General features: G+C 41.4%; 1 protein-coding gene across 1 annotated transcript in view; it reads right to left on the bottom strand.

Annotated features, from left to right (window-relative positions):
- Positions 1-26,221, bottom strand: part of DNAH1 (dynein axonemal heavy chain 1) — a 148,268-nt gene that overhangs the window by 24,234 nt on the left and 97,813 nt on the right. The window contains exons 44-56 of the mRNA XM_051985319.1: positions 26,020-26,177; positions 25,715-25,888; positions 25,161-25,199; positions 23,944-24,122; positions 21,201-21,431; positions 15,783-15,979; positions 14,512-14,647; positions 13,769-13,977; positions 11,859-12,030; positions 11,048-11,239; positions 4,075-4,185; positions 3,800-3,985; positions 1,312-1,503 (exon numbers count right to left, since the gene is read on the bottom strand). Of these exons, the coding sequence (XP_051841279.1) occupies positions 1,312-1,503; positions 3,800-3,985; positions 4,075-4,185; positions 11,048-11,239; positions 11,859-12,030; positions 13,769-13,977; positions 14,512-14,647; positions 15,783-15,979; positions 21,201-21,431; positions 23,944-24,122; positions 25,161-25,199; positions 25,715-25,888; positions 26,020-26,177 (2,176 nt within the window). The remainder of the gene's footprint in view (positions 1-1,311; positions 1,504-3,799; positions 3,986-4,074; positions 4,186-11,047; positions 11,240-11,858; positions 12,031-13,768; positions 13,978-14,511; positions 14,648-15,782; positions 15,980-21,200; positions 21,432-23,943; positions 24,123-25,160; positions 25,200-25,714; positions 25,889-26,019; positions 26,178-26,221) is intronic.

Here is a 26,221-nt window from a genome sequence, read left to right on the forward strand (position 1 = left end):
CTTCATGGGTCTATCAGCTTCCATGAGGGTTCAATCTGCAGATATTTCTCAAATGAATTATCTAGTCACAATTTCCCCCTGAATTCTATTCCTATATTCCCAACTGCTTGGTATAAATCACTACTTAGGACTGCTTGCCATCTAGGGGAGGGGGTGGAGGGAGGGAGGGGGAAAAAATTGGAACAGAAATGAGTGCAAAGGATAATGTTGTAAAAAAAAAATTACCCTGGCATGGATTCTGTCAATATAAAGTAATTATTAAATAAAAATAAAAAAATAATAAAATAAATAAAATAAAAATAAATAAATAAATCACTACTTAGATGTTTTATAAGTATCTCAAAATCAAATTAAAAAGAGGACTCAGATTTCCTTCCCCAAAGTCCTCTCCTTCTGTTAAGAGCACTATTATGTCTCTACTCACTCCACCAGTCCTTAACTTTTCCTTCTCTCTCAACACCCAGAACCCCTCAGTTGCCAAAGTCTTGTTGACCCTGCCTCCATCACATCTCTCCTATCTGTCCCCCTCTCTCCATTCACTCAGGCTCTTGCCTTTTTCCAGAGCCTCGTCACTGTCACCTGTTCCATCATGACTCCCAATTGGCTTCCCTGGCTCCAGTCCCAGCCCATTTCAATCAAACCCCACAGCTGCCAAATGGACAGTCCTCCTACTCAGATCTTGCCATGTCATCCTTTATTGCCCAACTGCTAACGGCTCTCTGCTGCCATGAAGATAACACACTATAGCGCCTATCTATTCTTCAATTTTATTTTATGTAGCTCCCTTTCATGCCCATCAATTGGGGAATGGCTGAACCAACACAATACTATTGCACTGTTAGAAATGAAGAGGATGGCTTCAGAAAAGCCTGCGAAGACTTGTATGAGCTGATGCGAAATAAAGTGAATATAAGTAGGAGAACCATCTATACAATAACATAATATTGGACAATGAACTTTGGAAGATTTCTAACATCAACACAGTGACCAGCCACAACTCCAAAGAACTCGCAATGAAACTGACAGATGCAGAGTGCAGATTGAAGCATATTTCCTTTTCCTTTTTTTTCTTCCTTTCTTCCTTCATTCTTTTTATATTTTATTATTCTTGGCATTCCCAGTACCCTGTACCTAAAAGGTGCTTAATAAATATTTCTTATGTTGGGCTGCCTTTCTTTTAAGAGCCAGTTTTTGTAAAGTCAGAGATAAAGCATGTGGTTACTCTCTATCACAAGACAATCACCACTCTAAAGACTCTGTGGAGAGGCTTATTTTCTCAATAGCTGCAGGTAGAGTAGAATGTTGGCTGACCTTGTCAAACTTGAAGAGGCTATCAAGGAACTTGCCCGGGTCCTGAAGCAGCCCCTTGCCAGGCTCCCAGTAGTCATCCACCTTTGTTCCTGGCTTTTCTCCAGGCACCTTTTTGGGCTTAATCCCCTTCATGATGCAGACAGCTTCTATGACCAATTTCACACCTGGCGGTGGACGCTGCATTGCACGAACCTGGAATAGGAGGGGAAACAAAGGCAAAAGAGAAAGCAAGTGAAGATAAGACATCCTTATCTTCCTTATTATATTCTACTAAATTTCATTTTTGTATATTATTAATAACTATTAATATTAATATAATAAAATATTAATAAATGTTAATAACTAATGATATAAATATCATATCAATATGTGGTGTATAATTATTGTATATAACAAAATAATCCTTATCTTATTATATCCTTTCTTCCTTATTATATTCCATTAAATGTCATTTTTGTATATTATTAATAAAGATTTTATCAATATCCTATCAATATGTGATATATAATTGTTATATATAACAAAATAATCCTTATCTTATTATATCCTTTCTTCCTTATTATATTCCATTAAATGTCATATTTGTATATTATTAATAAAGATTTTATCAATATCATATTAATGTGATACATAATTATTGTATATAACAAAAATAAATATGTAATTATATATAATGTTATTTTATTCCTTGAAATTTTATTTTTTAATTAAGAAGCATTTATTCTCTTTCCCTCCTCCCCCTTGGTGCTCTTTTAGGTTTCAGGGAGTCACATTTGTGAATAGATTCCTCCTTCAGACATGGGTCACTAATAGGGAGGACCTGACCTGGCAGGTATCACAGTGGCTCAGGGGACAGCCCACTCATTCCATGCTTGGGAAAATGGCAAAAGTGCCCAGGAGTTCAAGAAAGGCTACAGCTCTGAGACAGTTGCCCTTTCTTCCTTCCTCCACCCACTTGGCAGGACAGCTGTTAATCTCTCAAGTTCAGGTTCAGTTTGTATCATGACCTTATCCTGGGGAGTAAGAAGTCCTGTCTCATTTCTGCAACTGACTTGCTAGGGGCTTTCTTCTCTGGGGGTTCCTCTATGGGAATAGGAAGGGACTGAATAAAATGGCCGCTGGGGTTCACTCCTGTTTTTATCCTTAGCTACACCAAAAAGGCCAGCTGTGGGCACTAGGAGGTCCCTGCAAGCCCATCCCAGCCCTTTGCCCTTCCTTCAAGATCCCCAGTGAAATTAGCAGATGAGTGCACATGAGAGCTTCACTGAACCAGAGGGAGAGGATAAAGAATCAGTTGCTTTCTTGACTTGGTCACAGTATTTCCTGGCATGGTAAGGGTGACAAGGGCAGACTCTATAAGCTGAGCTCTCTCACACCCCCATGATCTTATGTGCCAGGCCTTCATTTCTAAAATACAGAGAGAATTGACTCAAATTTATAAGAATATAAGTCATTCTCCAATTGAAAAAATGGTCAAAGGATATGAACAGACAATTTTCAGACAAAGAAATTAAAGCTATTTCTAGTCATATGAAAAAATGCTCTAAATCACTATTGATAAAAGAAATGCAAATTAAAATAACTGTGAGATACCACCTCACACCTCTCAGATTGGCTATGACAGGAAAAGATGATAAATGTTGGAGGGGATGTGGGAAAACAGGGATACTAATACATTGTTAGTGGAATTATGAACGGATCCAACCATTCTGGAGAGCAATTTGGAATTGTGCCCAAAGAGCTATCCAACTGTGCATACCCTTTGACCCAGCAGTGTTTCTACTGGAATGATATCCCAAAGAGCTCATAAAGGAGGAAAAGGGACCTGTATGTGCAAAAATGTTTGTAACAATCCTATTGATAGTAGCAAGGAAGTGAGTGCCCATCAATTGGAGAACGGTTGGGTAAATTGTGGTATATGAATATTATGGAATATTATTGTTCCATAAGAAATGTTCAGCAGGAGGATTTCAGAAACATCTGGGGAGACTTACATGACCTGATGCTGAGTGAAGCAAGACCAGGAGAACATTGTATACGGCAACAACAAGATTACGCTCTGTCCCTCTGTCCTGGGATCCCCCACCCTCTGCCAAGGTCTGGACCAGAAGCTCACAAGATTCTGGGGAAATGTTGTGGTTCTCCTGAGGCCAGCTTAATTGGACCCTGCGGGGACCCCTAAGCCAGGGCTTCACCTACTGTTCAACGAGGCAGCCAGGAGCCCATTGTTTCACAAATACTAGGGGACGGGACATGGAGCCAGCTGGCAGCTCTCCCACCCCCCAGGGCCCTGAGGAATGGGTGTCATGCAGGGCAGGGAGAGGAAAGGCCTTCTTCTCCCTGAGCTCAGGAGTCTCTCCCATTATGGAGACCTCAGGAGCTGAGCCCCGTCTTCCTGTCTCATCCCCAAGAACTCTGGCCCTGGCCTTTGTCCCTGGGCCAGCAGCCGCTCCCTCAGCCTCCAAGGGGAGGCCAGGCCTCTTCTCACCTCAGTCACGTCGCTCTTGTTAAGGTTCCTCAGGCTGGCCAGGGCAGCGTCCAGGGCTGGGAGAGCCTCGTCCAGGTCCTTCTGGGCATCGTCCGCGATGGCCTGTGCCCGCTTGGCCTTCTCATTGGCTTTCATCTCCTCTTCCTGCACAGAATTCCGGGTCTCCTCGGCCACGGCCGTGTCCGCCTGGGGAGCAGAATGCAGCCCCTCAGGAACTGTGGCGAGGCCCCGGGGCCCAGGGATCACCAAACCACGGGAGGGAGGCCGCTCCCTACCTGGATCTGGTCCATGGTGACCATAGTGTCTTTGGCAGCTTCCTCTAGCAACGGGCGCATGATTTCCAGCTCATCCTGCATCTTGGCCACGTCTTCTGCAGTCCGGAGCAGCTGTGCGAGGAAGGAAACCTCTGAGTTAGAGCCAAGGGAGCTGCGTGTTCAAGTAGAGATGGAGCAATGGGCCAGGGCTTGGCTAGGCTATCTGGGGTAAAGGAGGGAGAAGCCCTGGGGGTTTGAGGGCCCCGCAGGGTGGCCTGAGAGTGAGCCTGCTTGCTACTGGAGGCTCCCCTAATTGCCTCGGGTCTTGGCTGCTTCTACCACGGACAGCCATGCTAAAACTAACATTTCCATCCCAAACTGCTGGCACACTGGGGAATGGTACTCTCAGCTACAGCTTCAGGGCCATATCTGAAGGGTATAATTCCTTCGAGGTCTCTGAAAATTAGGGAAATGAAAGGAAAGGTAACTTTACCACAAGTATCCAACCAAACTAAAATGTAGAGAGAGGGTCCAACCAAACTAAAATGTAGAGAGAGGGTTCAGGTCTCCCCTAACCTGAGAATAGTTTCCTAAAGTTCCTAAAGTATATGTTATTTCTGTTTTTAATTTATATTATTTCTAATTGCCATTATTTTTTTTATTTTTTTGCTTAGGCAATTGGAGTTAAATGATTTGCCCAAGAAGGTATAAATAACCCGGGAAGAAAAACAAAAATGCAATGCTTGCTTTCTTTGAAGCCCTTAGATTCTACTGGGGAATATAATATATCAATTGACAAACATTTATTAAATTGTGCTAAATGCTAGTAAAACAAAGAAAAGGAAAGTCTCACTTCTTAAGGAATTTATATTCTAATGGAAATCTAATATAAACTCAGAATTTAAACTACAAATTTTGGCATCCTACTCATGACTTAGGCAATAGGCTGGAGAGCATCTGTCCACTACCAGTTAGGAGAAGGTGTGGTATGGAGGCACACTGGCCAGAGTCAGGACTGGATTCAAGTCCTCCTGACATTTTGGCTTCATAATTCTTGGCCAGCTCCTTAACCTGAAAGTGTTCCAGGCAACTATCTGAAACTAAGAGGCAGAAGAAATATTGATCTGCCTTGGTGTAGGAGAGACTCCTCTCAATGAAAGCTTGTCCCTTCTCTGTTACTTACAGTCTTAGTGAGTGTCCTAGGATGCTGAGAGGTTAAGCAACGAATCTACCATCACACATTCATGTTTTTCTGGCTCTAAGGAAGATACTTGGAGGCATTTTCTAAGAATCTGTCTTTGTACCTCTCTTTTCTCTCTGTGCTCCCTCCATGGCAATCTCATTCATTCCTACAGCTATAACTACTAACTCTATATGCTGACCAAAGTGCTCCCCGATACAGAGTGCTTTAAGGTTTATGAAATTCTTTCTTCAGAAAACTCTGGGATAGAAAACAAGGAAGGTGGAGCCAGGTGGAAGAGAGGCAAGAACTCATCTCCACTCCTCCAACCACTTTAGTATTATCCTCCAAACCACTTTAATGCTTCAAGTCTGGTTCCAGAGCAGCAGAGCCAACAAAAGTTTGGGGTGAGACAATTTCCTATCCAAGATCACTTAGGAAGTCAGCAGGAGAGATGCTTAAACCAGAGTGGTGGCCGGCCTTGGGGCACTGCAGCAGCAGCTTTGGAAGCTCTCAGCCCACGGATGGTGACGGGTCAGACAATGGCTCGGCTCAGAAAGGACTTGCAGATGCTGCTGCCCTGCCCATCCTCAGTTCCAGAAGTCCTGGTCGCAGTTCCACAGTGGAGAACAGGACATGTGCTCACTTACAAGGGAGCAGGGGCTTTGGTCTCAGTTCCAAGTCCAAGAGAAACACTAGCACTTGTGGCTACCAGGAAATAAGGCCCCTTCCTGGGTAAAGAGCAGAGTATATACCAGAAGAGCAGCGACCACATTTCTACTTATATTACACCACTTTGGAAGCACAGAAAACTTACAGACCCCCAGAACTAGTTTAGAAAAGGGCAACAAGAAAAACCTGAACCTTGGGACAGTGCTCCCTCTACCCCAGGAGCAAAGCCCAATTTAAATATAAAGTTAAAAGTCAAGAAACAGGATAGCAAAAATGAGCAAAAAACAAACAAACAAACAAAAACTTGATCACAAAAATCTATTATGGTGACAGAAAGAGCAAGGAGATAATCCAAAACAGCCACAAGCTAAGCTTCCCTGAGGAGAAAATGGAAATTTGACACAAGCTCAACAAGAATTCCTGAAAGAGTTCAAAAAGGATTTTAAGAATCAAATAAGAAAAGTAAAGGAAAAATTGGGATGTGATGATGTGATGCAAGAAAATTATGAAAAGAAACAACAGATTGGTAAAAAGAAGAAGAAGAAGAAGAACCAAAAAATGCTGAAGAAAATAACACCTTAAAAAATAGAATTGGCTAAATGATAAAAGAGGCCCAAAAATCCATTGAAGAACTTCTTAAAAAGCAGCATAGCTCAAATGAAAAAGGAGCTAAAAAATTCATTGAAGAGATTAATTTCTTAAAAACTGGGCAGGTAGAATGGAAGGTAACAACTCCATGAGACAGTAAGAAATAATAAAATGAAGTGAAAAGAATTGAAAAGCTTAAGAAAATGTAAAATATCACATTAGAAAAACAACTAACCTAAAAATGCATCCAGGAGAAATAATTTAAGACTTATTAGGCTAAGGGCAACTAGGTGGTGCAGAGGATAGAGCACCAGCCCTGAATTCAGGAGGACCTCAGTTCAAATCTGACTTCAGATGCTTAATACTCCCTATATGACCCTGGACAAGTCACTTACCCCCAATTGTCTCAGCAAAACAAAACAAAACACACACAAAAATTATTAGACTACTTGAGCCATGATCAAAAAAGAATCTAAACATCATACTGAAAACTATCCTGATATCCTAGAATCAGAAGCCCAAATAAAAATTGAAATCATTCACTGATCATCTCCTGAAAAAGATCCCCAATGAAAACTAGCAGAAATATACCAAAATTCCATATCTCCCAGGTCAAGGAGAAAATATTGCAAGCAAATTAAGACAACTCTGAGATACCACTACACACCTGACAGATTGGCTAGTATGACAGGGAAAGATAATGTGGAATGTGGGAGGGGATGTGGGAAAACAGGGACACTTAATACATTGTTGGTGGAATTGTGAACACATCCAGCCATTCTGGAGAGCAATTTGGAACTATGCTCCAAAAGTTACCAAACGGTGCATACCCTTTGATCCAGCAGTGTTTCTACTGGGCTTATACCCCAAAGAGATACTAAAGAAGGGAAAGGGACCTGTATGTGCCAAAATGTTTGTGGCAGCCCTATTTGTAGTGGCCAGACACTGGAAACTGAGTGGATGCCCATCAATTAGAGAATGACTGATTAAATTGTGGTATATGAATGTTATGGAATATTATTGTTCTGTAAGAAATGACCAGGAGGATGATTTCAGAAAAGCCTGAAGAGACTTACATGAACTGATGCTGAGTGAAATGAGCAGGACCAGGAGATCATTATATACTTCAACAACAGTACTACATGATGATCAATTCTGATGGATGTGGCCATCTCCAGCAATGAGATGAACCAAATCAGTTCCAATGGAGCAGTAATGAATTGAACCAGCTACACCCAGTGAAAGAACTCTGGGAGATGACTATGAACCATTACATAGAATTCCCAACCCTCTATTTTTGTTCACCTGCATTTTTGATTTTCTTCACAGGCTAATTGTACACTATTTCAGAGTCTGATTCTTTTTGAACAGCAAAATAACTGTTAGGACATGTATACTTATATTGTATTTAATTTATACTCTAACATATTTAACATGTATTGGTCATCTTGCCATCTTGGGGGGGTGGGGAGGAAGGAGGGGAAAAATTGGAACAAAAGATTTGGTAACTGTCAATGCTGTAAAATTACCCATGCATATAATTTGTAAATAAAAAGCTATAATTAAAAAAAAAGAAAGAAAATTTTGCAAGCAATTAGAAACAATTCAAACATGCAGCTACAGTCAGGATCACACAAAATGTAGCAGCTTCCATGTTAAAGAAGTGGAAGTCTTAGAATGATATTCAAGAAAGCAAAGGAAGTAGAATTACTACCAAGAATAAACTAACCAGCAAAACTGAGTATACTCCTCTATGCAGAAGGAGGCAGTGAGGAGAGGGAAGAGAGAAATGGTCATTTAATTAAATAAGAGGCATTCCTGATGAAAAGATCAAAGCTGAATAGAAAATTTGATTTTCTTTTTTTTCTCCTTTTAATATTTTTTAGGCTATACATATACATTCATTTTGTACATATTTTTATATAAGTCATATTGGGAGAGAAAAATCAGAACAAAATGAAAAAAACCATGAGAAAGAAAAAACAATTTTAAAAAAGGTGAAAATAATTTTGATCAGCATTCAATCTCCATAGTTCTCTTTCTGGATGTGGATGGTATTTTCCATCCAAAGTTTATTGTAATTGCCTTGAATTGCTGAAAAGAGCTAAGTCTATCATAGTTGATCATCACACAATCTTGCTGTTACCGTGTACAGTGTTTTCTCAGTTCTGTTCACTTCACTCAGCATCAGTTTATGTAAGTCTTTCCAGGCTTTTCTGAAATCAGCCTATTCATCATTTCATATAGAACAATAATATTCCATTAGTTTCATATACCATGGTCAGCCCTTTCCCAACTGATGGGCATCCACTCATTCTCCAATTCTTTGCCACTACAAAAAGGGCTGCCACAAACATTTTTGCACACGTGAGTCCTTTTCCCTCTTTTATGATCTCTTTGGAATACAGACTCAGTAGTGGGTATGGTTTTACAGCCCTTTGAGCATTGTGCTAAGTGGCTCTCCAGAATGGTTGGATCAGTTCACAACTCCACCAACAATGTATTAGTGTCCCAATTTTCCCATATCCCCTCCAACATTTATTATTATCCTTTCCTGTCCTCTTAGTCAATCTGATAGATATGAGGTGGTACCTCAGAGTTGTTTTAATTTGCATTTCTCTAATCAGTAATGATTGAAAGCATTTTTAAAATATGACTATAGATGGCTTTAATTTGTTCATCTAAAAATTGTCTATTCTTATTCTCTGGACATTTATCAATTGGGGAATGACTTGTATTCTTATAAATTTAACTCACATCTCTATATATTTTAGAAATGATGCTTTTATCAGAAACACTGGTGGTAAAGATTATTTCCCAGCTTTCTGCTTCCCTTCTAATTTTGGTTCCACTGGTTTTGTTTATGCAAAACCTTTTTGATTTAGTGTAATCAAAATTATCCATTTTGCCTTTCATAATATTCTCCATTTCTTATTTGGTTATAAATTATTCCCTTCTCCAAAACTTGATTATTAGGACAGTTAGAAGAAATATACATAGAGGGCATGGGTGTGAACTGATAATTATAGGATGATTAAAAAAAAACAAACCTGAAGAGTGAGCTGAGATGTACTAGGAAGAAGGGGAAGGGAGAGGAAGAATGAAGAAAATTATTTTACATTAAAAAAAAAAAAAGAAAGTAAAGAGGTTTTGCAATGGAGGGGAAAATTGGTTGGAGAAAAGGTGGCAGACAATGTTTAAACATTATTCTCATCAGAATTAACTCAAAAAGGGAATAACATATATACTCAGTTAGCAGTAGAAATCTACCTTACCCTACAGAGAAACAGGGGAAAGGGATAAGAGAAGTAGGTGGGACTGTTAAAAGGGAGAGTGGATTAAGGGAGGCAAAAAGAAGCAAAACAGATTTTTGAGTAAAGACAAGGTAAAAACAGAGAAAAAGAGAAGGATAAATGGGGAAAATACACAGTCACAAAAACTGAGAACATGAATAGGATGAATTTGCCCATAAAACAGAAATGAATAGTGGAATAAACTAGAAACCAGAATCCAACAACATGTTTACATGAAATACACAGTAGAAGTAAAAGAGCAGTGGTAGCAATCAAGATTTCAGATTTAATGAAAAGAGATAAGGAAGGAAACTACATCTTGCTAAAAGGTACCACTTGCAACAAAGATTACTTATCAATGCTAAATATAGATTCAAATGATATAGCATCCAAATTCTTAAAGGAAAAGTTAGATGAGTTACAGGAGAAAATGGAGAATAAGATGATATTATTGAATGAGCTCAACTTTCTTCTCTCAGAATTTAATAAATTTAACCAAAAAATCAACAAGAAAGAAGTTAAGGAAATATATTTAAGGTCTCCTGACTTTTAAGTTCAGAGTTTTTTCTCACTATACCATATAAACGATGTATTACCTACATGACCTGATGCAAAATGAAGTGAGCAAAATGTTGTTTACAATAACAACAATATTAAATAATGACCATCAACTGCAAAAGACTTTGCTACCATGATCAAATTATGATCCAAGACATTTCCAAAGATTCTATAAGGAAAACTTCAACCCATATCATCTCCTGAGAGAACTAGTGGATTTAGTCATTCCTTTTGATGAACACCCCAGAGTTTCTAATTATTTGCATTCTCTTCTCTCCCTATCCATTAGGTTCTAAGCTAAAATTGTCCATTTTATTTCCTATGGACTTCTCTATATCCTTCTCTACCCATAAAGCTGACAGATAATTTTTTCCATGCTCCTTTAATATGTTTATGATATCCTCATTTTGTGTTTGAATCATATATCCATTTGGAATTTGTCTTGATATATGGTATGAGATGTTGGTATAGACCCAGTTTTTGCTAGACTGCTTTCCAGTTTTCCCAGTGGTTTTAATATACATATATTTTTAGAATGGGAAGCCAAGCCCAAGTTGGTGATCAGAATTTTAGGCACACTACTCAGAAAACTGCCCATGCTATACGTCCTTCAGTGATGGCCAATGGCCTGCATGAGGGCTGGCTAATGCTGGGCCTAAGGGCATAAAGGGACCCCCCTGAATCTCTTCTCCAAACGACCCACCTTATCTAAGCCACTCTTCATCCGCTGTTTAGCTGTCTTTAGCTCCTGTTTCTTTTGCCCAATCAGGGTAGAGAAGATGTTCAGCAGCTCCAGGTAGCTCTTGGGAGTGACATAGTTGTGACGGGCCAATTCTGCCAGGTAGTCGATGCACTTCTTGGCCACAGACTGGTGGATGCTGACACACACGCTGATCTACAGGGATCAGAAAAGTCTGCCAGGACTTGATGACCCTCCCCAGGAGGTGAGGGGACCAAGAAGCGGTTCCTACGGGTAGAGGGTGAGCTGTGTATACTACAGGGAAGGTGTAGCCCTGATGCTTTCTACCTGGTAGGTTTATCAAGAAAGGGTCTCTGCATATGCACTAGCTCACAATCCTTTACGTCCTCTTACATAGGGTAGGGTAGGGTCAGGTCCATAGAAACAGGGAATATCGGAGCTAGAAGGGACTTTGGCTTTAAAGATAATCTGGTCCAAATTCCCCTCCTCCACTACACAGAAGGGAAAGACTTGTCTAAGGTCATAGAACAAGCCAAATATAGGGCACAACTAGAACCCAGGTCTCCTTATTCCCCTGCATTGTTCCGCCTTCGCTTTAGAAGAAAGTTGCTTGACCTTGGAAGGAAAAAATTCTCAATTTTAAGATGATCACTACCTCTTCTTGACACAGTCTCTCTTTCCCAAAGCAAGGACAGCTTGAGTCTGGGTCAGGAATCCCCCTTGCCGGGGGCTTTTCTGGGTTGACATCAGAGAAGGAAGGAACACCTCCTTGTGTGAATAAAATCCAAGACAGAGACAGGAGAAGGCAACTTACCAAGCCATCCAATGCCTTCTTTGTGGTGTCCAGGTCAGGGATCTCCTTCAGAAATCTGGAAGCCACAGACTCCAGGGCTTCATAAGGCCACTCGTTGAACCAGTCAATGGTGCAGCAGTTGACCAATGAGGGAAACTGTCTCAGGCGGGCTCGAAAGACCTCTCCAATAGGGCTGGGGAGTAATCAGTGCTTAGAAGTCAGCTTAAAGGTATGGTAACCAACCTAGGCTCAGACCCCTACAAACTATAAACAAAAATGAAGCCCATAGTAAGATAGAATGGGGCTCCCAGCATCCCTAGTCCTGAATATCACAAAAATTGGATTCAGGAAGAATGGAGAGGTGGAATAAAGTTGTGATGAAGTAAAGTTTAATGTATAAACTCAGTTCCTTCTAATTCCTTCAGGATGTACTCCATCATTGATTCCCTTCTCCACTGGCTCCTTTCTCTTTCATGTTCCTCAGTACTAAAAACAAAACAAACACAAAAAACCCTTCCCTTGACCCTACCTATGTTCAAGCAATTGTTCTTTTTCCTCTTTTTTGGTCAAGTTCTCCCCCCCAAAAAAACCAGTTAGTTACTGTAGCCACAACCTATTCACTTGTTAACTCCCAGACTCCATTCTGTGCCCCCTCTTTTCCTGCCTTCTGAGCGAAACTGCTCTTCCTGGGGTCTCTACAGTCAACTGTCACCTCTGTGTAGATGATTTCCAACTAGGCCCTAACTTCTCTCCCAGTCTCCCAACCCATCTCTGCCTCGGTGTCCTAGTGGCTTCTGAAGTCAATCATGTACAAGACTTACTATCTTCCTCACAAAACCAGCTCTGCCTCTCGGCTTTCCTGTTTCTGTTCATGGCACCAGCACATTCTCAGTCATTCTGACTCGAAACATCTAAAGTGTCCCTAGTGCTCTTCTTTGATTCTTCCCTTCCTCTCCCCAAGCCCCACCTCTGTCATTTCTAGTTCTCTCAGCTGCACCCCTTCCTTTTCATCCCTGCAGTCTTCTGCAGAGCTCCGACTCTCCCTACTTCGGACCCGGATTATTCTCATAGCCCCTTAGAAACTAGCTTGATTCCAGTGCCCCAGCCTTCTTCTTCAAATCCATCCTACAGCAGGGTGGGCCCCTAAAGGCACAGCTCAGATAATAAAGCTTACATACATCATCCTCCCTGCTCAAAAACCTTAAATGGCCACTTCTTAGCAAATTAAAACTAAGCTTCGAGGTCTGACATTTGAAATCCTCCAGTCTACCAGAGTTGGCCCTTCTCCAGTTCTGGACACACGCCGTATTTCTGCCCTTCGCTATTGCTGCTGACTGGATAATCCACCACTTCTACCAAGCCACAATCTGCCCATGTTTCAATGCTCATTTTATGTGCCATCTGTTTCATAAAAGTCTTCTCTGATCCAACAGTCAGAAAAGATTTCTTGCTCCTTTGAACTTGATGATTTTGTTACACTAATGGCTATCACATTCTTCCTTATTTTGGGGGATGAATAAATACTTGTCTGATCCCCTTAATACAAGACTGGGGCTCCTTGAAAGGAGGAACCATGGCTTATTGATCTCTGTATCCCCCCAAGCCCTGAGCACAAGGCTCTGGCAATATGTAAGTAAACTTCAGTAAATATGTTTTGTGAGAAATAAGAGGCTACAAACATATTAGAAGCTGTAAAAGTGGCTTTGTGCCCCAACTAAGAGCCCATGTGTCCATAGTGGAAAAACCTTCCCAGGGATGCAGAAACGGGACAAGGTGGAACAGCGAGGGGTCGTCATGGCACCAAGTTGGCAGTTATGGGAAAAGGTTTCACTGGGAGGCGGGGGCTAAAGTCTGGGCTCAGAGGCTCCTTCCCCCTTCCCCGATCCTGGGAAGCGCAGGGAGGAAGCGAGGGGCAGGAGGATGGGCCCTACCTCATGCACAGCACCATGTGTATGTTGCTCCGCACAAAGCTCGTGTAGGCGGCCATCAGGTTGGCTTTGGTGGGCTGCAGCCCCAGCTCCTGAATGAGGGGCCGCATGCTGGTGAGGATCTGGTCCTGCTCATCAGGGGAGTACAGGTTGGGAATGTCCCCAGAGTTCAGGACGTTGTTGATGTCCTCCAAGAAGGATTCATTTTTAATCTAAGTGGGGGAGAGAAAAAAGCCCAGGTTCTTCAGGCCCAGCCCTCTGGAGGGGATACAGCTGGCCAAATCATTCATCTCGGACTATCTGTGTGTTCTGGAGAAGACACAAAGATCTAGGGAAAGGGTAAGCCCCCTTAATGGAGAGAGGAAGCAGGAGTCAGATTAGAGCAAACCTTTGACCCTTCTTTCTGAGCCCTATTCATCTTTGGAAAGTTCATTCATCCATGAGGGAGTCTGGAGACTGAATTAAAATCCTAATTCTGCCACTGGTTAATCAGGAGACTACGGAAAAAAATACTTGACATCTTGACACCTCAATTTCCATCTCTGAAAAATGGTAGACTCAGAGGATGTCTTCTCATTTCAGTATCCATGTTACCAGAGAAGGGCTGGCCTCTGGGAAGGAGATGAGTAGAGTGCCCCAAAATCCAGGCTTGGGGCTCAGCTCTCAGTCCCTCCTTCTGGGTTCCACCCTTTCCTATCCTGAGCACTGATGTCTACTTCTTAACCTGTCCTGTCTTATTATGGCACCTGTGTGTCAGAAAACAAGAAGGTGACAGAGAGCTTATGCAGCCCAGCTTTCAGCAGGATCTTCTTGACATCCTCACGCCACTCGGACATCCCATAGTTCTTGGACAGCTCAATCTGGAAGCATTCGTAGTCAGCCCTGGGAAGAGTGAGCTGGGTGAGACATGAGACTGGCTGGAATTCTCCCCTGCCAAGGAGCCCAGGGAGTCCCTCTCATCACCCTAGTTTCCACAAATGGTCAAGAAAGATAAAAGAGCTTTAGCAGAGTTATGCATAACTCTGATCATGTCAATTATCCATTCAAAAACTTTCAAGGTTCTTTATTTACTATCAAATCATGGATAAAATCCTGTCATATCTCATGTCATGTCGCTATGCCATATCTCCTACTATTCTTCTTCATGTCTTCATACTATTCCTGTCCCTGTTTACTCTGTCCCACATACCTGGAATAGGCTCTCCATATCCATTTTTGCCTAACTAATTCTTTCATTGAAGGAAGGGAGGAACTTCAATAGGAAAAGGTAAGGATACTTAAAGAATTCTATGCACTTGTTGAGCTATGGTCATTGGTCCTTGACAAATATGGAAAATTGGATAATGGAAAAAAGTTGAATTGCCACAGAAGTTGATAAGGGCTAACATCATAATTTCTAAAATCATACTATCTGCAAAGCCAGTCAAATTCCTGACAAAATCCAGAATATATTAGTAAAACAACAAATTGCAAATGTCTAGCAAAAGCAGCAGTGAGTTCTTGAATTCTACAGTACCCCGCGTTATAGAACTTGAGCTAGAAAAGTGGTCTGGACCCCACCTGGGAGAGCGGCCCTTGCCTGCCTTGTTTCTTTACAGCTGAACAGAGCCACTATTATCGCCACCACTACCTCTGGGGCCAAAGGCCAACCTTTCCTTCCCGTGAGGGGGGCGTGGTAAGAGTGGGGCTGCTGGAGGCAAGCACTAGGGAGGCTGCTCTCCAGCTAGGCTCCCCCCCACTTTTCTCTTGGGCCAGGGAAGAAGGGAATAGAGGCTGTAGCTAGAGAGTTAAAGATAATAATAATGATAATAATAGCAACTCAAAGTGACAAAGTGTTTCACAGTTTACAAAGCCTTTTCCTGCTATCATTGCTGGAAAATATTAGCAGAGAACTACCATCATTTCATCAATTAGGGTAAACTAGGGGAAGAGGCATTTGCCCAAGGCCATCCAACTAGAAAATGGCCCTCTCTGATGCCCGCAGCCCCTCTCCCGCTCTGCCCAGGTGGTCTCGTACATGTGAGAGGCAAGCCGAGTGAGGGAGTTTCTGCCACTGCCCCCCACCCCCAGGAGGAGGGCGTTCCCCAGCGACTGGCGCAGGATGCGGCTGATGCGGCAGATGTGGCTCATGGCATCCATGAAGAGCACCAGCTTCATCTTGGCCATGTTGATCTGGTTGTATTCCTCCATGTACTCCTCAATCACATGCTGCATCTGGGGCCAAAGTGGGCACAAGAAAGGAGTTACAAATCAGCCTTTTGGAACCTTGAGGGAGGTGGGAGGGGGGTGGGAGTCTCTTGGTCACTCTGCCCAAGCTCACAGGAGCTCCTGACCAACAAGGTCACAATATTGAATTCTGTCAAAATCGGAACTAGAACCCACCTGGGCTACCACTTAGAAAACTCCAAGGTTCAGAAAGACATGGATTTGGGGATTAAAAGTAGGATGAGTGAGAGTACTTTGGACCTTCCAAAGAATAATAATTCAGATGTTTAAATATTTAAAATAATGATAAATTATCATTCTAAGGAAATAGAAAATAATAAATTTGCTTTAATACCTGAAAGCTATGACCAAAAAAAACAATTTGGATATGATAATAAAAAAAATTAAATTGCACTGAAGTGTTAGAATGACAAGGGAAATTATAAATAGAAAAAATCTACCAATCACCAGCTGAAAGAAATAAGGAAAACCTACAGGAACATTACTGCTAAATTTCAAAATCCCCGGATTAAAGAGAAAATTTTACAATTAACATCAACAAAAACAACTCAAATACCCTAGAGCCAGAATCTGAATCCTACAAGACCTATTAAAGTGGCTTCAATAAAAGACTGAAGGTCTAGAATACTATATATCAAACATCTAAACAACTAGGATGGCAGCCAAAAATATTTTATCTAGCAAAAAACTACTTTATAAAAAAACGGATATTCCAAAAATTGTCAGATTTTCAGGATTTTGTGACAAACAAACCTGAACTTAATAGAAAATTTGACTTATAAGAGTCAACATCAAAGACTAATTTTAAGGGAATTAATAAGAACAAAGTTGTTTATGTTTTATACATGGAAATGTAAACCAAGACAATTATTAATAATTGAGTATTCCAAAAGAAAGATTGGGATAGAGTTGAGTATAATTCTAAAAAGTAAAAGAATCATAAAGGAAAAGGTAAAAACCATAATTATATTAAACAAATGAGGTACAATAGCAAGAATTGAAAACATGGAGGAATTGGGGGAGGAGGGCTGGTAGTTTTAAAATCCTACTTACATTGGGAATAGATTAAAGAGGGAACAATATATATCCAGAAGGATATAAAACCTTTCAAAATCTATAAAGAAGTAAGAGGGGGAGAGAATATGATGAGGCAGAGTGCTGAAGGGATTAATTAATGGAGTGAGATAAGGAATGTAGAATAATGGGAATACAATAAAGAGGGAGGGAAAGAGTGAGGGATGAGGATAAGAGAGATGCTTCAGGTAGTGGAGGAAGGGTAAGGAAAGGAGAGTTTAAGTAACAGCAAAGCAAGCTAGGCAAGGTGAAAGTAAAGTAAAAAAAATTAGCAGGGAATTGGATAGGAATATGAGGAATAGGAATAGGAAATGAGATCTACACAAGTACAGTAACAGTGATTGAGAGGAATTAATTTTTTAAAAAGTAGGCGATAATAATCATTGATCTCAGGCAGAGTCTAAGCTGCAAAAGATTCAATCAAGAGAGAGAAACCATGTTAATATTGTTTTTGATATATATGTGTGTGTGTGTATGTGTGTATGTGTGTGTGTATAGTGTATATTTTTATAAATGTGTGTATAAACACATTGTCTAAATTTATATATATACGATGCAGAAAAAGCATTTGATAAAATCCAACATCCATTCCTAATAAAAACACTTGAGAGCATAGGAATAAATGGACTTTTCCTTAAAATAGTCAGGAGCATATATTTAAAACCATCAATAAGCATCATATGCAAGGGGAAAAACTGGAACCTTTCCCAGTAAGATCTGGAGTGAAGCAAGGTTGCCCACTATCACCATTATTATTTAATATCGTATTAGAAACACTAGCCTCGGCAATAAGAGTCGAGAAAGATATTAAAGGAATTAGAGTAGGCAATGAGGAAACCAAACTATCACTCTTTGCAGATGATATGATGGTATACCTAGAGAACCCCAGAAATTCTACTAAAAAGCTATTAGAAATAATTCATAATTTTAGCAAAGTAGCTGGCTACAAAATAAATCCCCATAAATCTTCAGCATTTTTATACATCACCAACAAAACCCAACAGCAAGAGATACAAAGAGAAATTCCATTCAGAATAACTGTTGATACCATAAAATATTTGGGAATCTATCTACCAAAGGAAAGTCAGGAATTATATGAGCAAAATTATAAAAAAGTCTCCACACAAATAAAGTCAGACTTAAATAATTGGAAAAATATTAAGTGCTCTTGGATCAGCCGAGCGAACATAATAAAGATGACAATACTCCCTAAACTAATCTATTTATTTAGTGCTATACCAATCAGACTTCCAAGAAAATATTTTAATGATCTAGAAAAAATAACAACAAAATTCATATGGAACAATAAAAAGTCGAGAATCTCAAGGGAATTAATGAAAAAAAAAATCAAATGAAGGTGGCCTAGCTGTACCTGATCTAAAATTATATTATAAAGCAGCAGTCACCAAAACCATTTGGTATTGGCTAAGAAATAGATTAGTGGATCAGTGGAAAAGGTTAGGTTCACAAGACAGAATAGTCAACTACAGCAATCTAGTGTTTGACAAACCCAAAGCCCCTAACTTCTGGGAAAAGAATTCATTATTTGATAAAAACTGCTGGGATAATTGGAAATTAGTATGGCAGAAATTAGGCATGGACCCATACTTAACACCATATACCAAGATAAGATCAAAATGGGTCCATGACCTAGGCATAAAGAACGAGATTATAAATAAATTAGAGGAACATAGAATAATTTATCTCTCAGACTTGTGGAGGAGAAAGAAATTTGTGACCAAAGATGAATTAGAGACCATTACTGATCACAAAATAGAAAATTTTGATTACATCAAATTAAAAAGCCTTTGTACAAACAAAACTAATGTAAACAAGATTAGAAGGGAAGCAACAAACTGGGAAAACATCTTCACAGTTAAAGATTCTGATAAAGGCCTCATTTCCAAAATATATAGAGAACTGACTCAAATTTATAAGAAATCAAGCCATTCTCCAACTGATAAATGGTCAAAGGATATGAACAGACAATTTTCAGAGGATGAAATTGAAACTATTACCACTCATATGAAAGAGTGTTCCAAATCATTATTGATCAGAGAAATGCAAATTAAGATAACTCTGAGATACCACTACACACCTGTCAGATTGGCTAAGATGACAGGAAAAAATAATGATGAATGTTGGAGGGGATGCGGGAAAACTGGGACACTAATGCATTGTTGGTGGAGTTGTGAACGAATCCCACCATTCTGGAGAGCAATCTGGAATTATGCCCAAAAAGTTATCAAACTGTGCATACCCTTTGATCCAGCAATGTTTCTATTGGGCTTATATCCCAAAGAAATACTAAAGAAGGGAAAGGGACCTGTATGTGCCAAAATGTTTGTAGCAGCCCTATTTGTAATGGCTAGAAACTGGAAAATGAATGGATGCCCATCAACTGGAGAATGGCTGGGTAAATTGTGGTATATGAATGTTACGGAATATTATTGTTCTATAAGAAATGACCAGCAGGATGAATACAGAGAGGACTGGCGAGACTTACATGATCTGATGCTAAGTGAAATGAGCAGAATCAGGAGATCACTATACACTTCGACAACGATATTGTATGAGGACATATTTTGATGGAAGTGGATTTCTTTGACAAAGAGACCTAACTGAGTTTCAATTGATAAATGACGGACAAAAGCAGCTACACCCAAAGAAAGAACACTGGGAAACGAATGTGAACTATCTGCATTTTTGTTTTTCTTCCCGGGTTATTTATACCTTCTGAATCCAATTCTCCCTAAGCAACAAGAGAACTGTTCGGTTCTGCACACATATATTGTATCTAGGATATACTGCAACATATCCAACATATAAAGGACTGCTTGCCATCTAGGGGAGGGGGTGGAGGGAGGGAGGGGAAAAAAATCGGAACAGAAACGAGTGCAAGGGATAATGTTGTAAAAAAAATTACCCTGGCATGGATTTTGTCAATATAAAGTAATTATTAAATAAAAATTTAAAAAAAAATAAATTTATATATATATACATAGGCATACATAATACACAAACATATTGGCCCCACATTGACTATCCCTGAATCCATAAGAAAATTCTGATTAATTCCTCCATCCAAAAAACATTTGTCAAGCACCTGCTATATGCACAGCCCTGTATCAGGCTAGGCTATGGAGCACAAGGAGCACATCCCCTATGGTCTCAAGGGGCTCATGGTATAATTGAGGAATAAGGCACAAACACTTGAAAAGAAATGGTCTGTGATGAGTGTAAACATATATAATATATAATATATGCATACATATATGTAATATGCATATATGTATAAATATATCTGTACTTCATTTATTCTGCTTTGGGGAATTAGGAGGAGGGAAAGGGGAAAAAAGAATAAAGTAAAAAGAACACAGCACAGAACAAAAGAAAACCTACAAGGAAGCAAAGAAAAGGTGGATAGTTCTGAATACAATGTCTTCTATTGTTATATAAGCTTTCTTGAAATACAAATTTATTGCTGCATGGTTTGAATCTTATGTTCTGCTATTTCTTTTCTTTGTATTTGTTATTTTTAAAAAAAATTTTAAAGACAAAAAAATTTGCCTTAATGTAAGTTGAAAAAATAAACAAATGAGCAAACAAAAAATCTGAGTACTGTCCTAAGTGACTGTCATCCTAGTAAGGAAGATGGTGATTCTGGCTAGACATAGGACAGTGTCGGGGCACTGCACTGGCTTTGGTCTTGATAGGAATTCTGGCTCTGTCCTTCACGACTTCTCTGTCCTTTCCTTTTGCCCTCCTCCCTCACCTGCTCTGGATTCTCTTGCCTGGAGGCTCTAGGTACCTCCTTGCTCCTGGAGATCTCAGCCTGGCACTCAAAGAGGACAGGATTACCTGGCATTATAAAATCCCACAATCCCTTGCTGGAAGGGGTTTCTGAGGCCATCTAGCTGAATCCCTCCTTGGCTAGGGAACTCCTCTATCTCTCTGACAAGAGGTTCTATGGCTGATTGTGGGGAGGGAAGGAGAGGAGAACAGCTTCGTCCTTTCCACACAAATAAAACAGAGCTAGGTGGGAAGCCCGGTGGACTGGGGAAAGGGAAGGACTGGTCAGACCCGGGAAGGAAAGCCAGACCCAAGTCAAGAGCACTTAAGGCCCTCTGTTTACCTTCTCCTGGTCGATGATCAGTTCATAAATCCTGGTGTCGGCCCCCGGCAGCATGAAGTCTCCGTACAAGATGGGCTGATAGGGGCAGACCTCAGAGAAGGTGGTATCCCATTGCAACATCTTGCTTTCCATGAGTTTGTCAAACCAGAGCCGATCCTCATCGTTAACCAGACGGTCGCGGAACACCCGGCAGCTCTCATGGTACCACAGCCTCAGCAACTGGACCTTGTTCTGAGGAAGCAAACAGGAGGAAGCTCAGTGGGAGCCTACTCTCCCCCTCCCCCCGCAACTGGTGGAGGTCTAACCTGGGTCTGGGGCCAGACAAAAACTAAAGGCCATAGTAAAGCAAGATGTAACATAACAACACTGGCTCACATTTCTATGATCTCAAAGCATCATTCCCCCATTCCCCCATTGATACCCCCATGACCCCAAGGAGGAGATGGTGAAAAAAGACATTAGGATCCAAAGGGGATGAAGAGATTCTTCAGGTCACCCAGCCAATAAGTCAGAAGCTGGGTCTGGAGGATCCAAGTCGCTCCCTCTCTCCAGCATTCCTGAAGTGCTCTGGTCTGTGGGGTTTGGCCCCCATCTGGCTTCTCTGCCTCCCCTGCCATGGCTCCAGTGACGGCGACTCCCCACATTGTCCTCTCCCCCGACCTAGCCTGATACAGGGCTGTGCATACAGCAGGTGCTCGACAAATGTTTTTTTGATGGAGGAATTGAATCAGAATTTTCTTATGGATTCAGGGATAGTCAATGTAGGGCCAAGTGGGGCCCACTGTGTTGGAAATCTTACTCTCGCTTCAGTTCAGCAAAAAATCCAGGAGCCTAACTTTTCCGGGATTCTCTATCAGCTGCTCAGGACGGGCAGATATGTCTAATTCTTGTTCCTGCTCTCCTGGATCCCATAATAGAGAGTGGAAGACCCAGGTCAGATGCCAAGCAAGGGTGACCACTCCTGGACAAAAGTTGGGACAGTGTCATGGAGCTCCAAGGCAGACAGATCTCTCAGGTTATTCAAACCTCTGCAGCACAAATCCCGGAGGAAGAGCCCAGATGCGTGGCGAACCAGAGAATCTGAGTAATGTATGTGATCCAGAAGTTGGAGAAGTGGGGAGCAGTAGAGGGGCAGGAGGCCTCCCTCTTCCCCTCCTCTCTGGGCACTAGATAGGATACCCAAAGAGCCCTGGGAGGATGCCCAAGATACTTGGCCTGCCCAGGGAGAGAATTAGGAGGCCAGCCAGCCCTCAGCCTCTGGAGAAATGACCATCCTAGCTCTGTGCCTTCTTTGGCCCAATAATTATTTTCTTGCCACAGATCAGTTTCTAAATCAATCCTGTCTTGGGGGACTGAGAGAAATGATTATTAAATATAACAGATTATTGGGGAGATCTCAGGTTTTCCCCTTCCCATCTCCTCATTCTCTATTGAATCAAAGCCAGCATTTAAAGGACATTGCTAATAATGAGATTGGAAGATAATGAGATTGCCACTGACCCTTTTTATCAATTATCCAATAGCAAAATTTTTCAAAATGATTAATTACCCAGAAATGGTGTCTCTCAGACTTTTGATATGTCACAGAATGAAACGAAGGACTGAGCCGGGAAGGACTGTCCCTGGTGTCCACTGTTCCCTACCAAGTAAACCCCTAAAGCTGAAGAGCAGTTACAGAGACATTGTATCTTTTGACCTTGAAGCTAAAATTCAGCATAAGGAAAAATGCTTATGTCAACAAATTCAAACATCATCTCCTCCTTTAACTTTGTCACAAATTATCTTTTCTGTCATCTCTAGTGTCTCATTGCAAATCAACCATCAGTGGGAATGACAACATAAAGGTGACATGTTGTGAGTTGTTGGGTTTGTTGTTTTACCCACTATTACAGTTATCTGTTGTCTCCTTAGCCAGGTGCCAGAGAACCAAATAAATACTCATGGATTGAACAAAAGATTCAGGATTTTGCCCATGCAATTATTCTTCCCACCAATACAGATTACAACTCTCTACAGGGGTCTTCACTTTTTGAGCAGTCTAGTAAAACATATGGACCCCTACTCAGATCATGTTTTTAGAGATATAAAACAAAATACAAAGGATTAGAAAGGAAATCAATTAGATAGAAATAAGTTATCAACTTTAAACACCAAGTTACAGATGCCACACACCCATGGAAGCCTGCATCCTGGTTGCTGTGGCCCACATCCACCCTTGTAGTGATATCCTTCTGCACTTAGCTATGCTTGTTTCTTCTTGAGTGGGTACCGAGTCCAATGCTGGAGCTGAATCTGACCTTCCAAGGTTTATGATCTTCTTGCTAAGAGAGGCTTTGAAAACTCAGGGTCATCTCCACCTGGACAGACTTCTATGGAGGAAGGACCCAGCATGACTGAGAAAAGACCTTTTTTTTCATCATCCTCCTAGAGTGTCAGTTGACAATGAGAAAATAGCATAACGTCCTGACTTTATAAAGAAATTGGGACACAAATACCACAAGATACTTACTCATGGTTATAGCAAATCAGTAGCAGAGTTGAGACTCAAACCCAAGCCTACCAAGCTCCTCACTATGCTACACTATATGGTCCCTAAAGTGACCTTATTTAAATTTTTACTTCAAAGATTAATTATCTTCTAATTCTTTTCCATCTTTTTTTTCTTCTAGAATTCCTGCCAGCATGGTTCTGGGGGAATTAAAACTATGGGGTCACTCTGATGCTCCAGCACAGGGGCGCTCACCTGAATTTTGGCAGGCTCAGCCATAAGCATGCCCTGGAAGACTTTGGAGAGGTCCCTCAGGTTAAAAGTGTAGTGGCTCTTGGCTGGAGTGGGCAGGAGCTGAGAGGTGATGGTGGCGTACACTTGGATGGTGGCTAACACAAGGGGCTCGTTGAAGTCCATCACGTCAGGGGCTCCCGCTACAGGGAGAGAATACAAGACAGTCAGGGTGGACCAGGACCAAAAGACTGACAAAGACCTTCTCACTGTCTGAACAGAGACGGCCCTGGCCATTTTTCACTATAAAGACTAAAATCTCGTGCTCTCTTATTTTTCCAGTCCCGTCTTTCCTTTATTTACTCTCCCCACAACACAGACAAAACACTTAAAAATATGCATTACTCTCATGCCTTGGTATCTACCTGCAGAATTCCCTACACCCAGAACATGTGATCCTCCCTTCCCCTTGAAACTTCCTTGACTTCTGGGACATGGCCTGATCCTGGTTTTTTTTTGACCTATTTGGCTATCTTTCGCTGGCCCAAGTTCTGTCCTGCGCCTTCTCTTTGCCTCCTACTGTCTTTCTCTGATCTCATCAACTCCATGAGTTCCATGATCCTCACACAGATGACTCCCAAGAGCTAACTTCTAGCCCTTCTCCCTCTCTAGAACTCCATACTGCCAATCACCTACTGCGTCCCTGCCCAGATGTCCCACAGGCACCTCAAGCTTAATATGCCCAAAATGGAACTCGTCATCTCCACCTCCCCAACCTAGCCTGCTCTCAAGTGCCCTTTCTTTTTCTTTCTTTTTTTTTTGGCCAAGGCAATTGGGGTTAAGTGACTTGCCCAGGGTCACACAGCTAGGAAGTATCTAAGGCCAGATTTGAACTCAGGTCCTCCTGACTTCAGGGCTGCTGCTCTATCCACTGTGCCACCGAGCTGCCCCTCAAGTGCCCTTCCTACAAGCCCCTTTGGAGCCAACTTTCCTTCCTCTCACGCCCTTTCTCACTAAACTCCTTTCCTTGGAGCCCACCCCACATGTATTCTCTTCATCTATTAGGATGTAAGTTCATTGAGGAGTTCTATATAGCTTTTATGTGCCCTCCTAGAGGGAAAGAGCAACTTTCGTGTTTGTCTCCACAGTGGCCAGCACAGAACCTGGCATACAGAAGGTGCTTAATCGATATTTGTTTTTTCATTCAGTCATAGAGTCTTGTTAATCAGTGCTTTACTTACGTACAGGGTCTCTGTAACTCTTTTCTCCAAGGAGTCCAGCTATAAAACAAAATGAAGAAGCTTTTCAATCCTGTTTCATACAGCCACTGGCCATCTCAGCTAGTATGGAGAGAAATAAGCCTAAAGAAGTGCACATTTCCTGTACCAGAAGTTACTGCCCTTCTCAGACCTCAGGAATTGAATTGGGAGTGAATACTGGGGCTTTACCTGTCACACCTTTTGACTGTTTGATCATGAAATGTTATAAGGTGAACAGGGGGAGGGAAGCCTTCACTGGCCATTTCCCAAAGCTCACTTAAAAGGCTGGGGCCACCATTAGTAAAGCTATTCTAAGAGGGCAGCTGTTAACCAACATCTTTATTTCTTTTAGTTTTACTTTATTCTAGAACCTGCTTTTCATTGTTACCTCCAAGTACTCAGCCTCTCTCACTGGTGAATGCCCACTGGAGAGTGCAGGAAGCTAGATTCCCACATTCTGTCTCAGCTGACCATCCACTAGGACAGATGTGGGAAGGGCAACCTTGATCTTGGAGGCCTCTGTCCCAGATACTTACCCATCCAGCTTCCTAAAATGTTAGAGAAGATGCGTTTCTTGCTCATGTCATCCATCTCAATGAATGAGAGATAATTGAAATGGTGGGTAAAGCGGGGAGTGATGGCATTCCGGCCCCCACCAGGAGGTCCCATGGCACAGACAAAGTTAATGTCCACCAGGTTCTTGAACATACCTACAGAATATCACCAGGGGTCAGAGGACAAAGAAAAGTCATTGTGGGATTCCTTAAGAACTCAGTCTCTGGATTTAAATCCTGGGTCTTCCAAACAACCCCTTATAACTAAGAAAAGGGTGGCCACGTACCAATTATCTTCCTGTCATACCAGCCCCCATGGTCCATCCACTGACGCAGGAGTTCAATCGGAGGCTGGGCTCCATAGGTCTCCAGAGCAGGCATATTCAGATCATCAATGAAAAATATGAAGTATCGGCCCAAGGGGGGACCAAACACCCCCTTTCGTCTGCAGAGAGGAAAGGCTTCTATGAGCAAGCACAGAGTCACAGG

The sequence above is a fragment of the Antechinus flavipes genome, chromosome 1 (assembly GCF_016432865.1).
Source record: "Antechinus flavipes isolate AdamAnt ecotype Samford, QLD, Australia chromosome 1, AdamAnt_v2, whole genome shotgun sequence".
In the NCBI taxonomy this organism is placed as follows: Eukaryota; Metazoa; Chordata; class Mammalia; order Dasyuromorphia; family Dasyuridae; genus Antechinus; species Antechinus flavipes.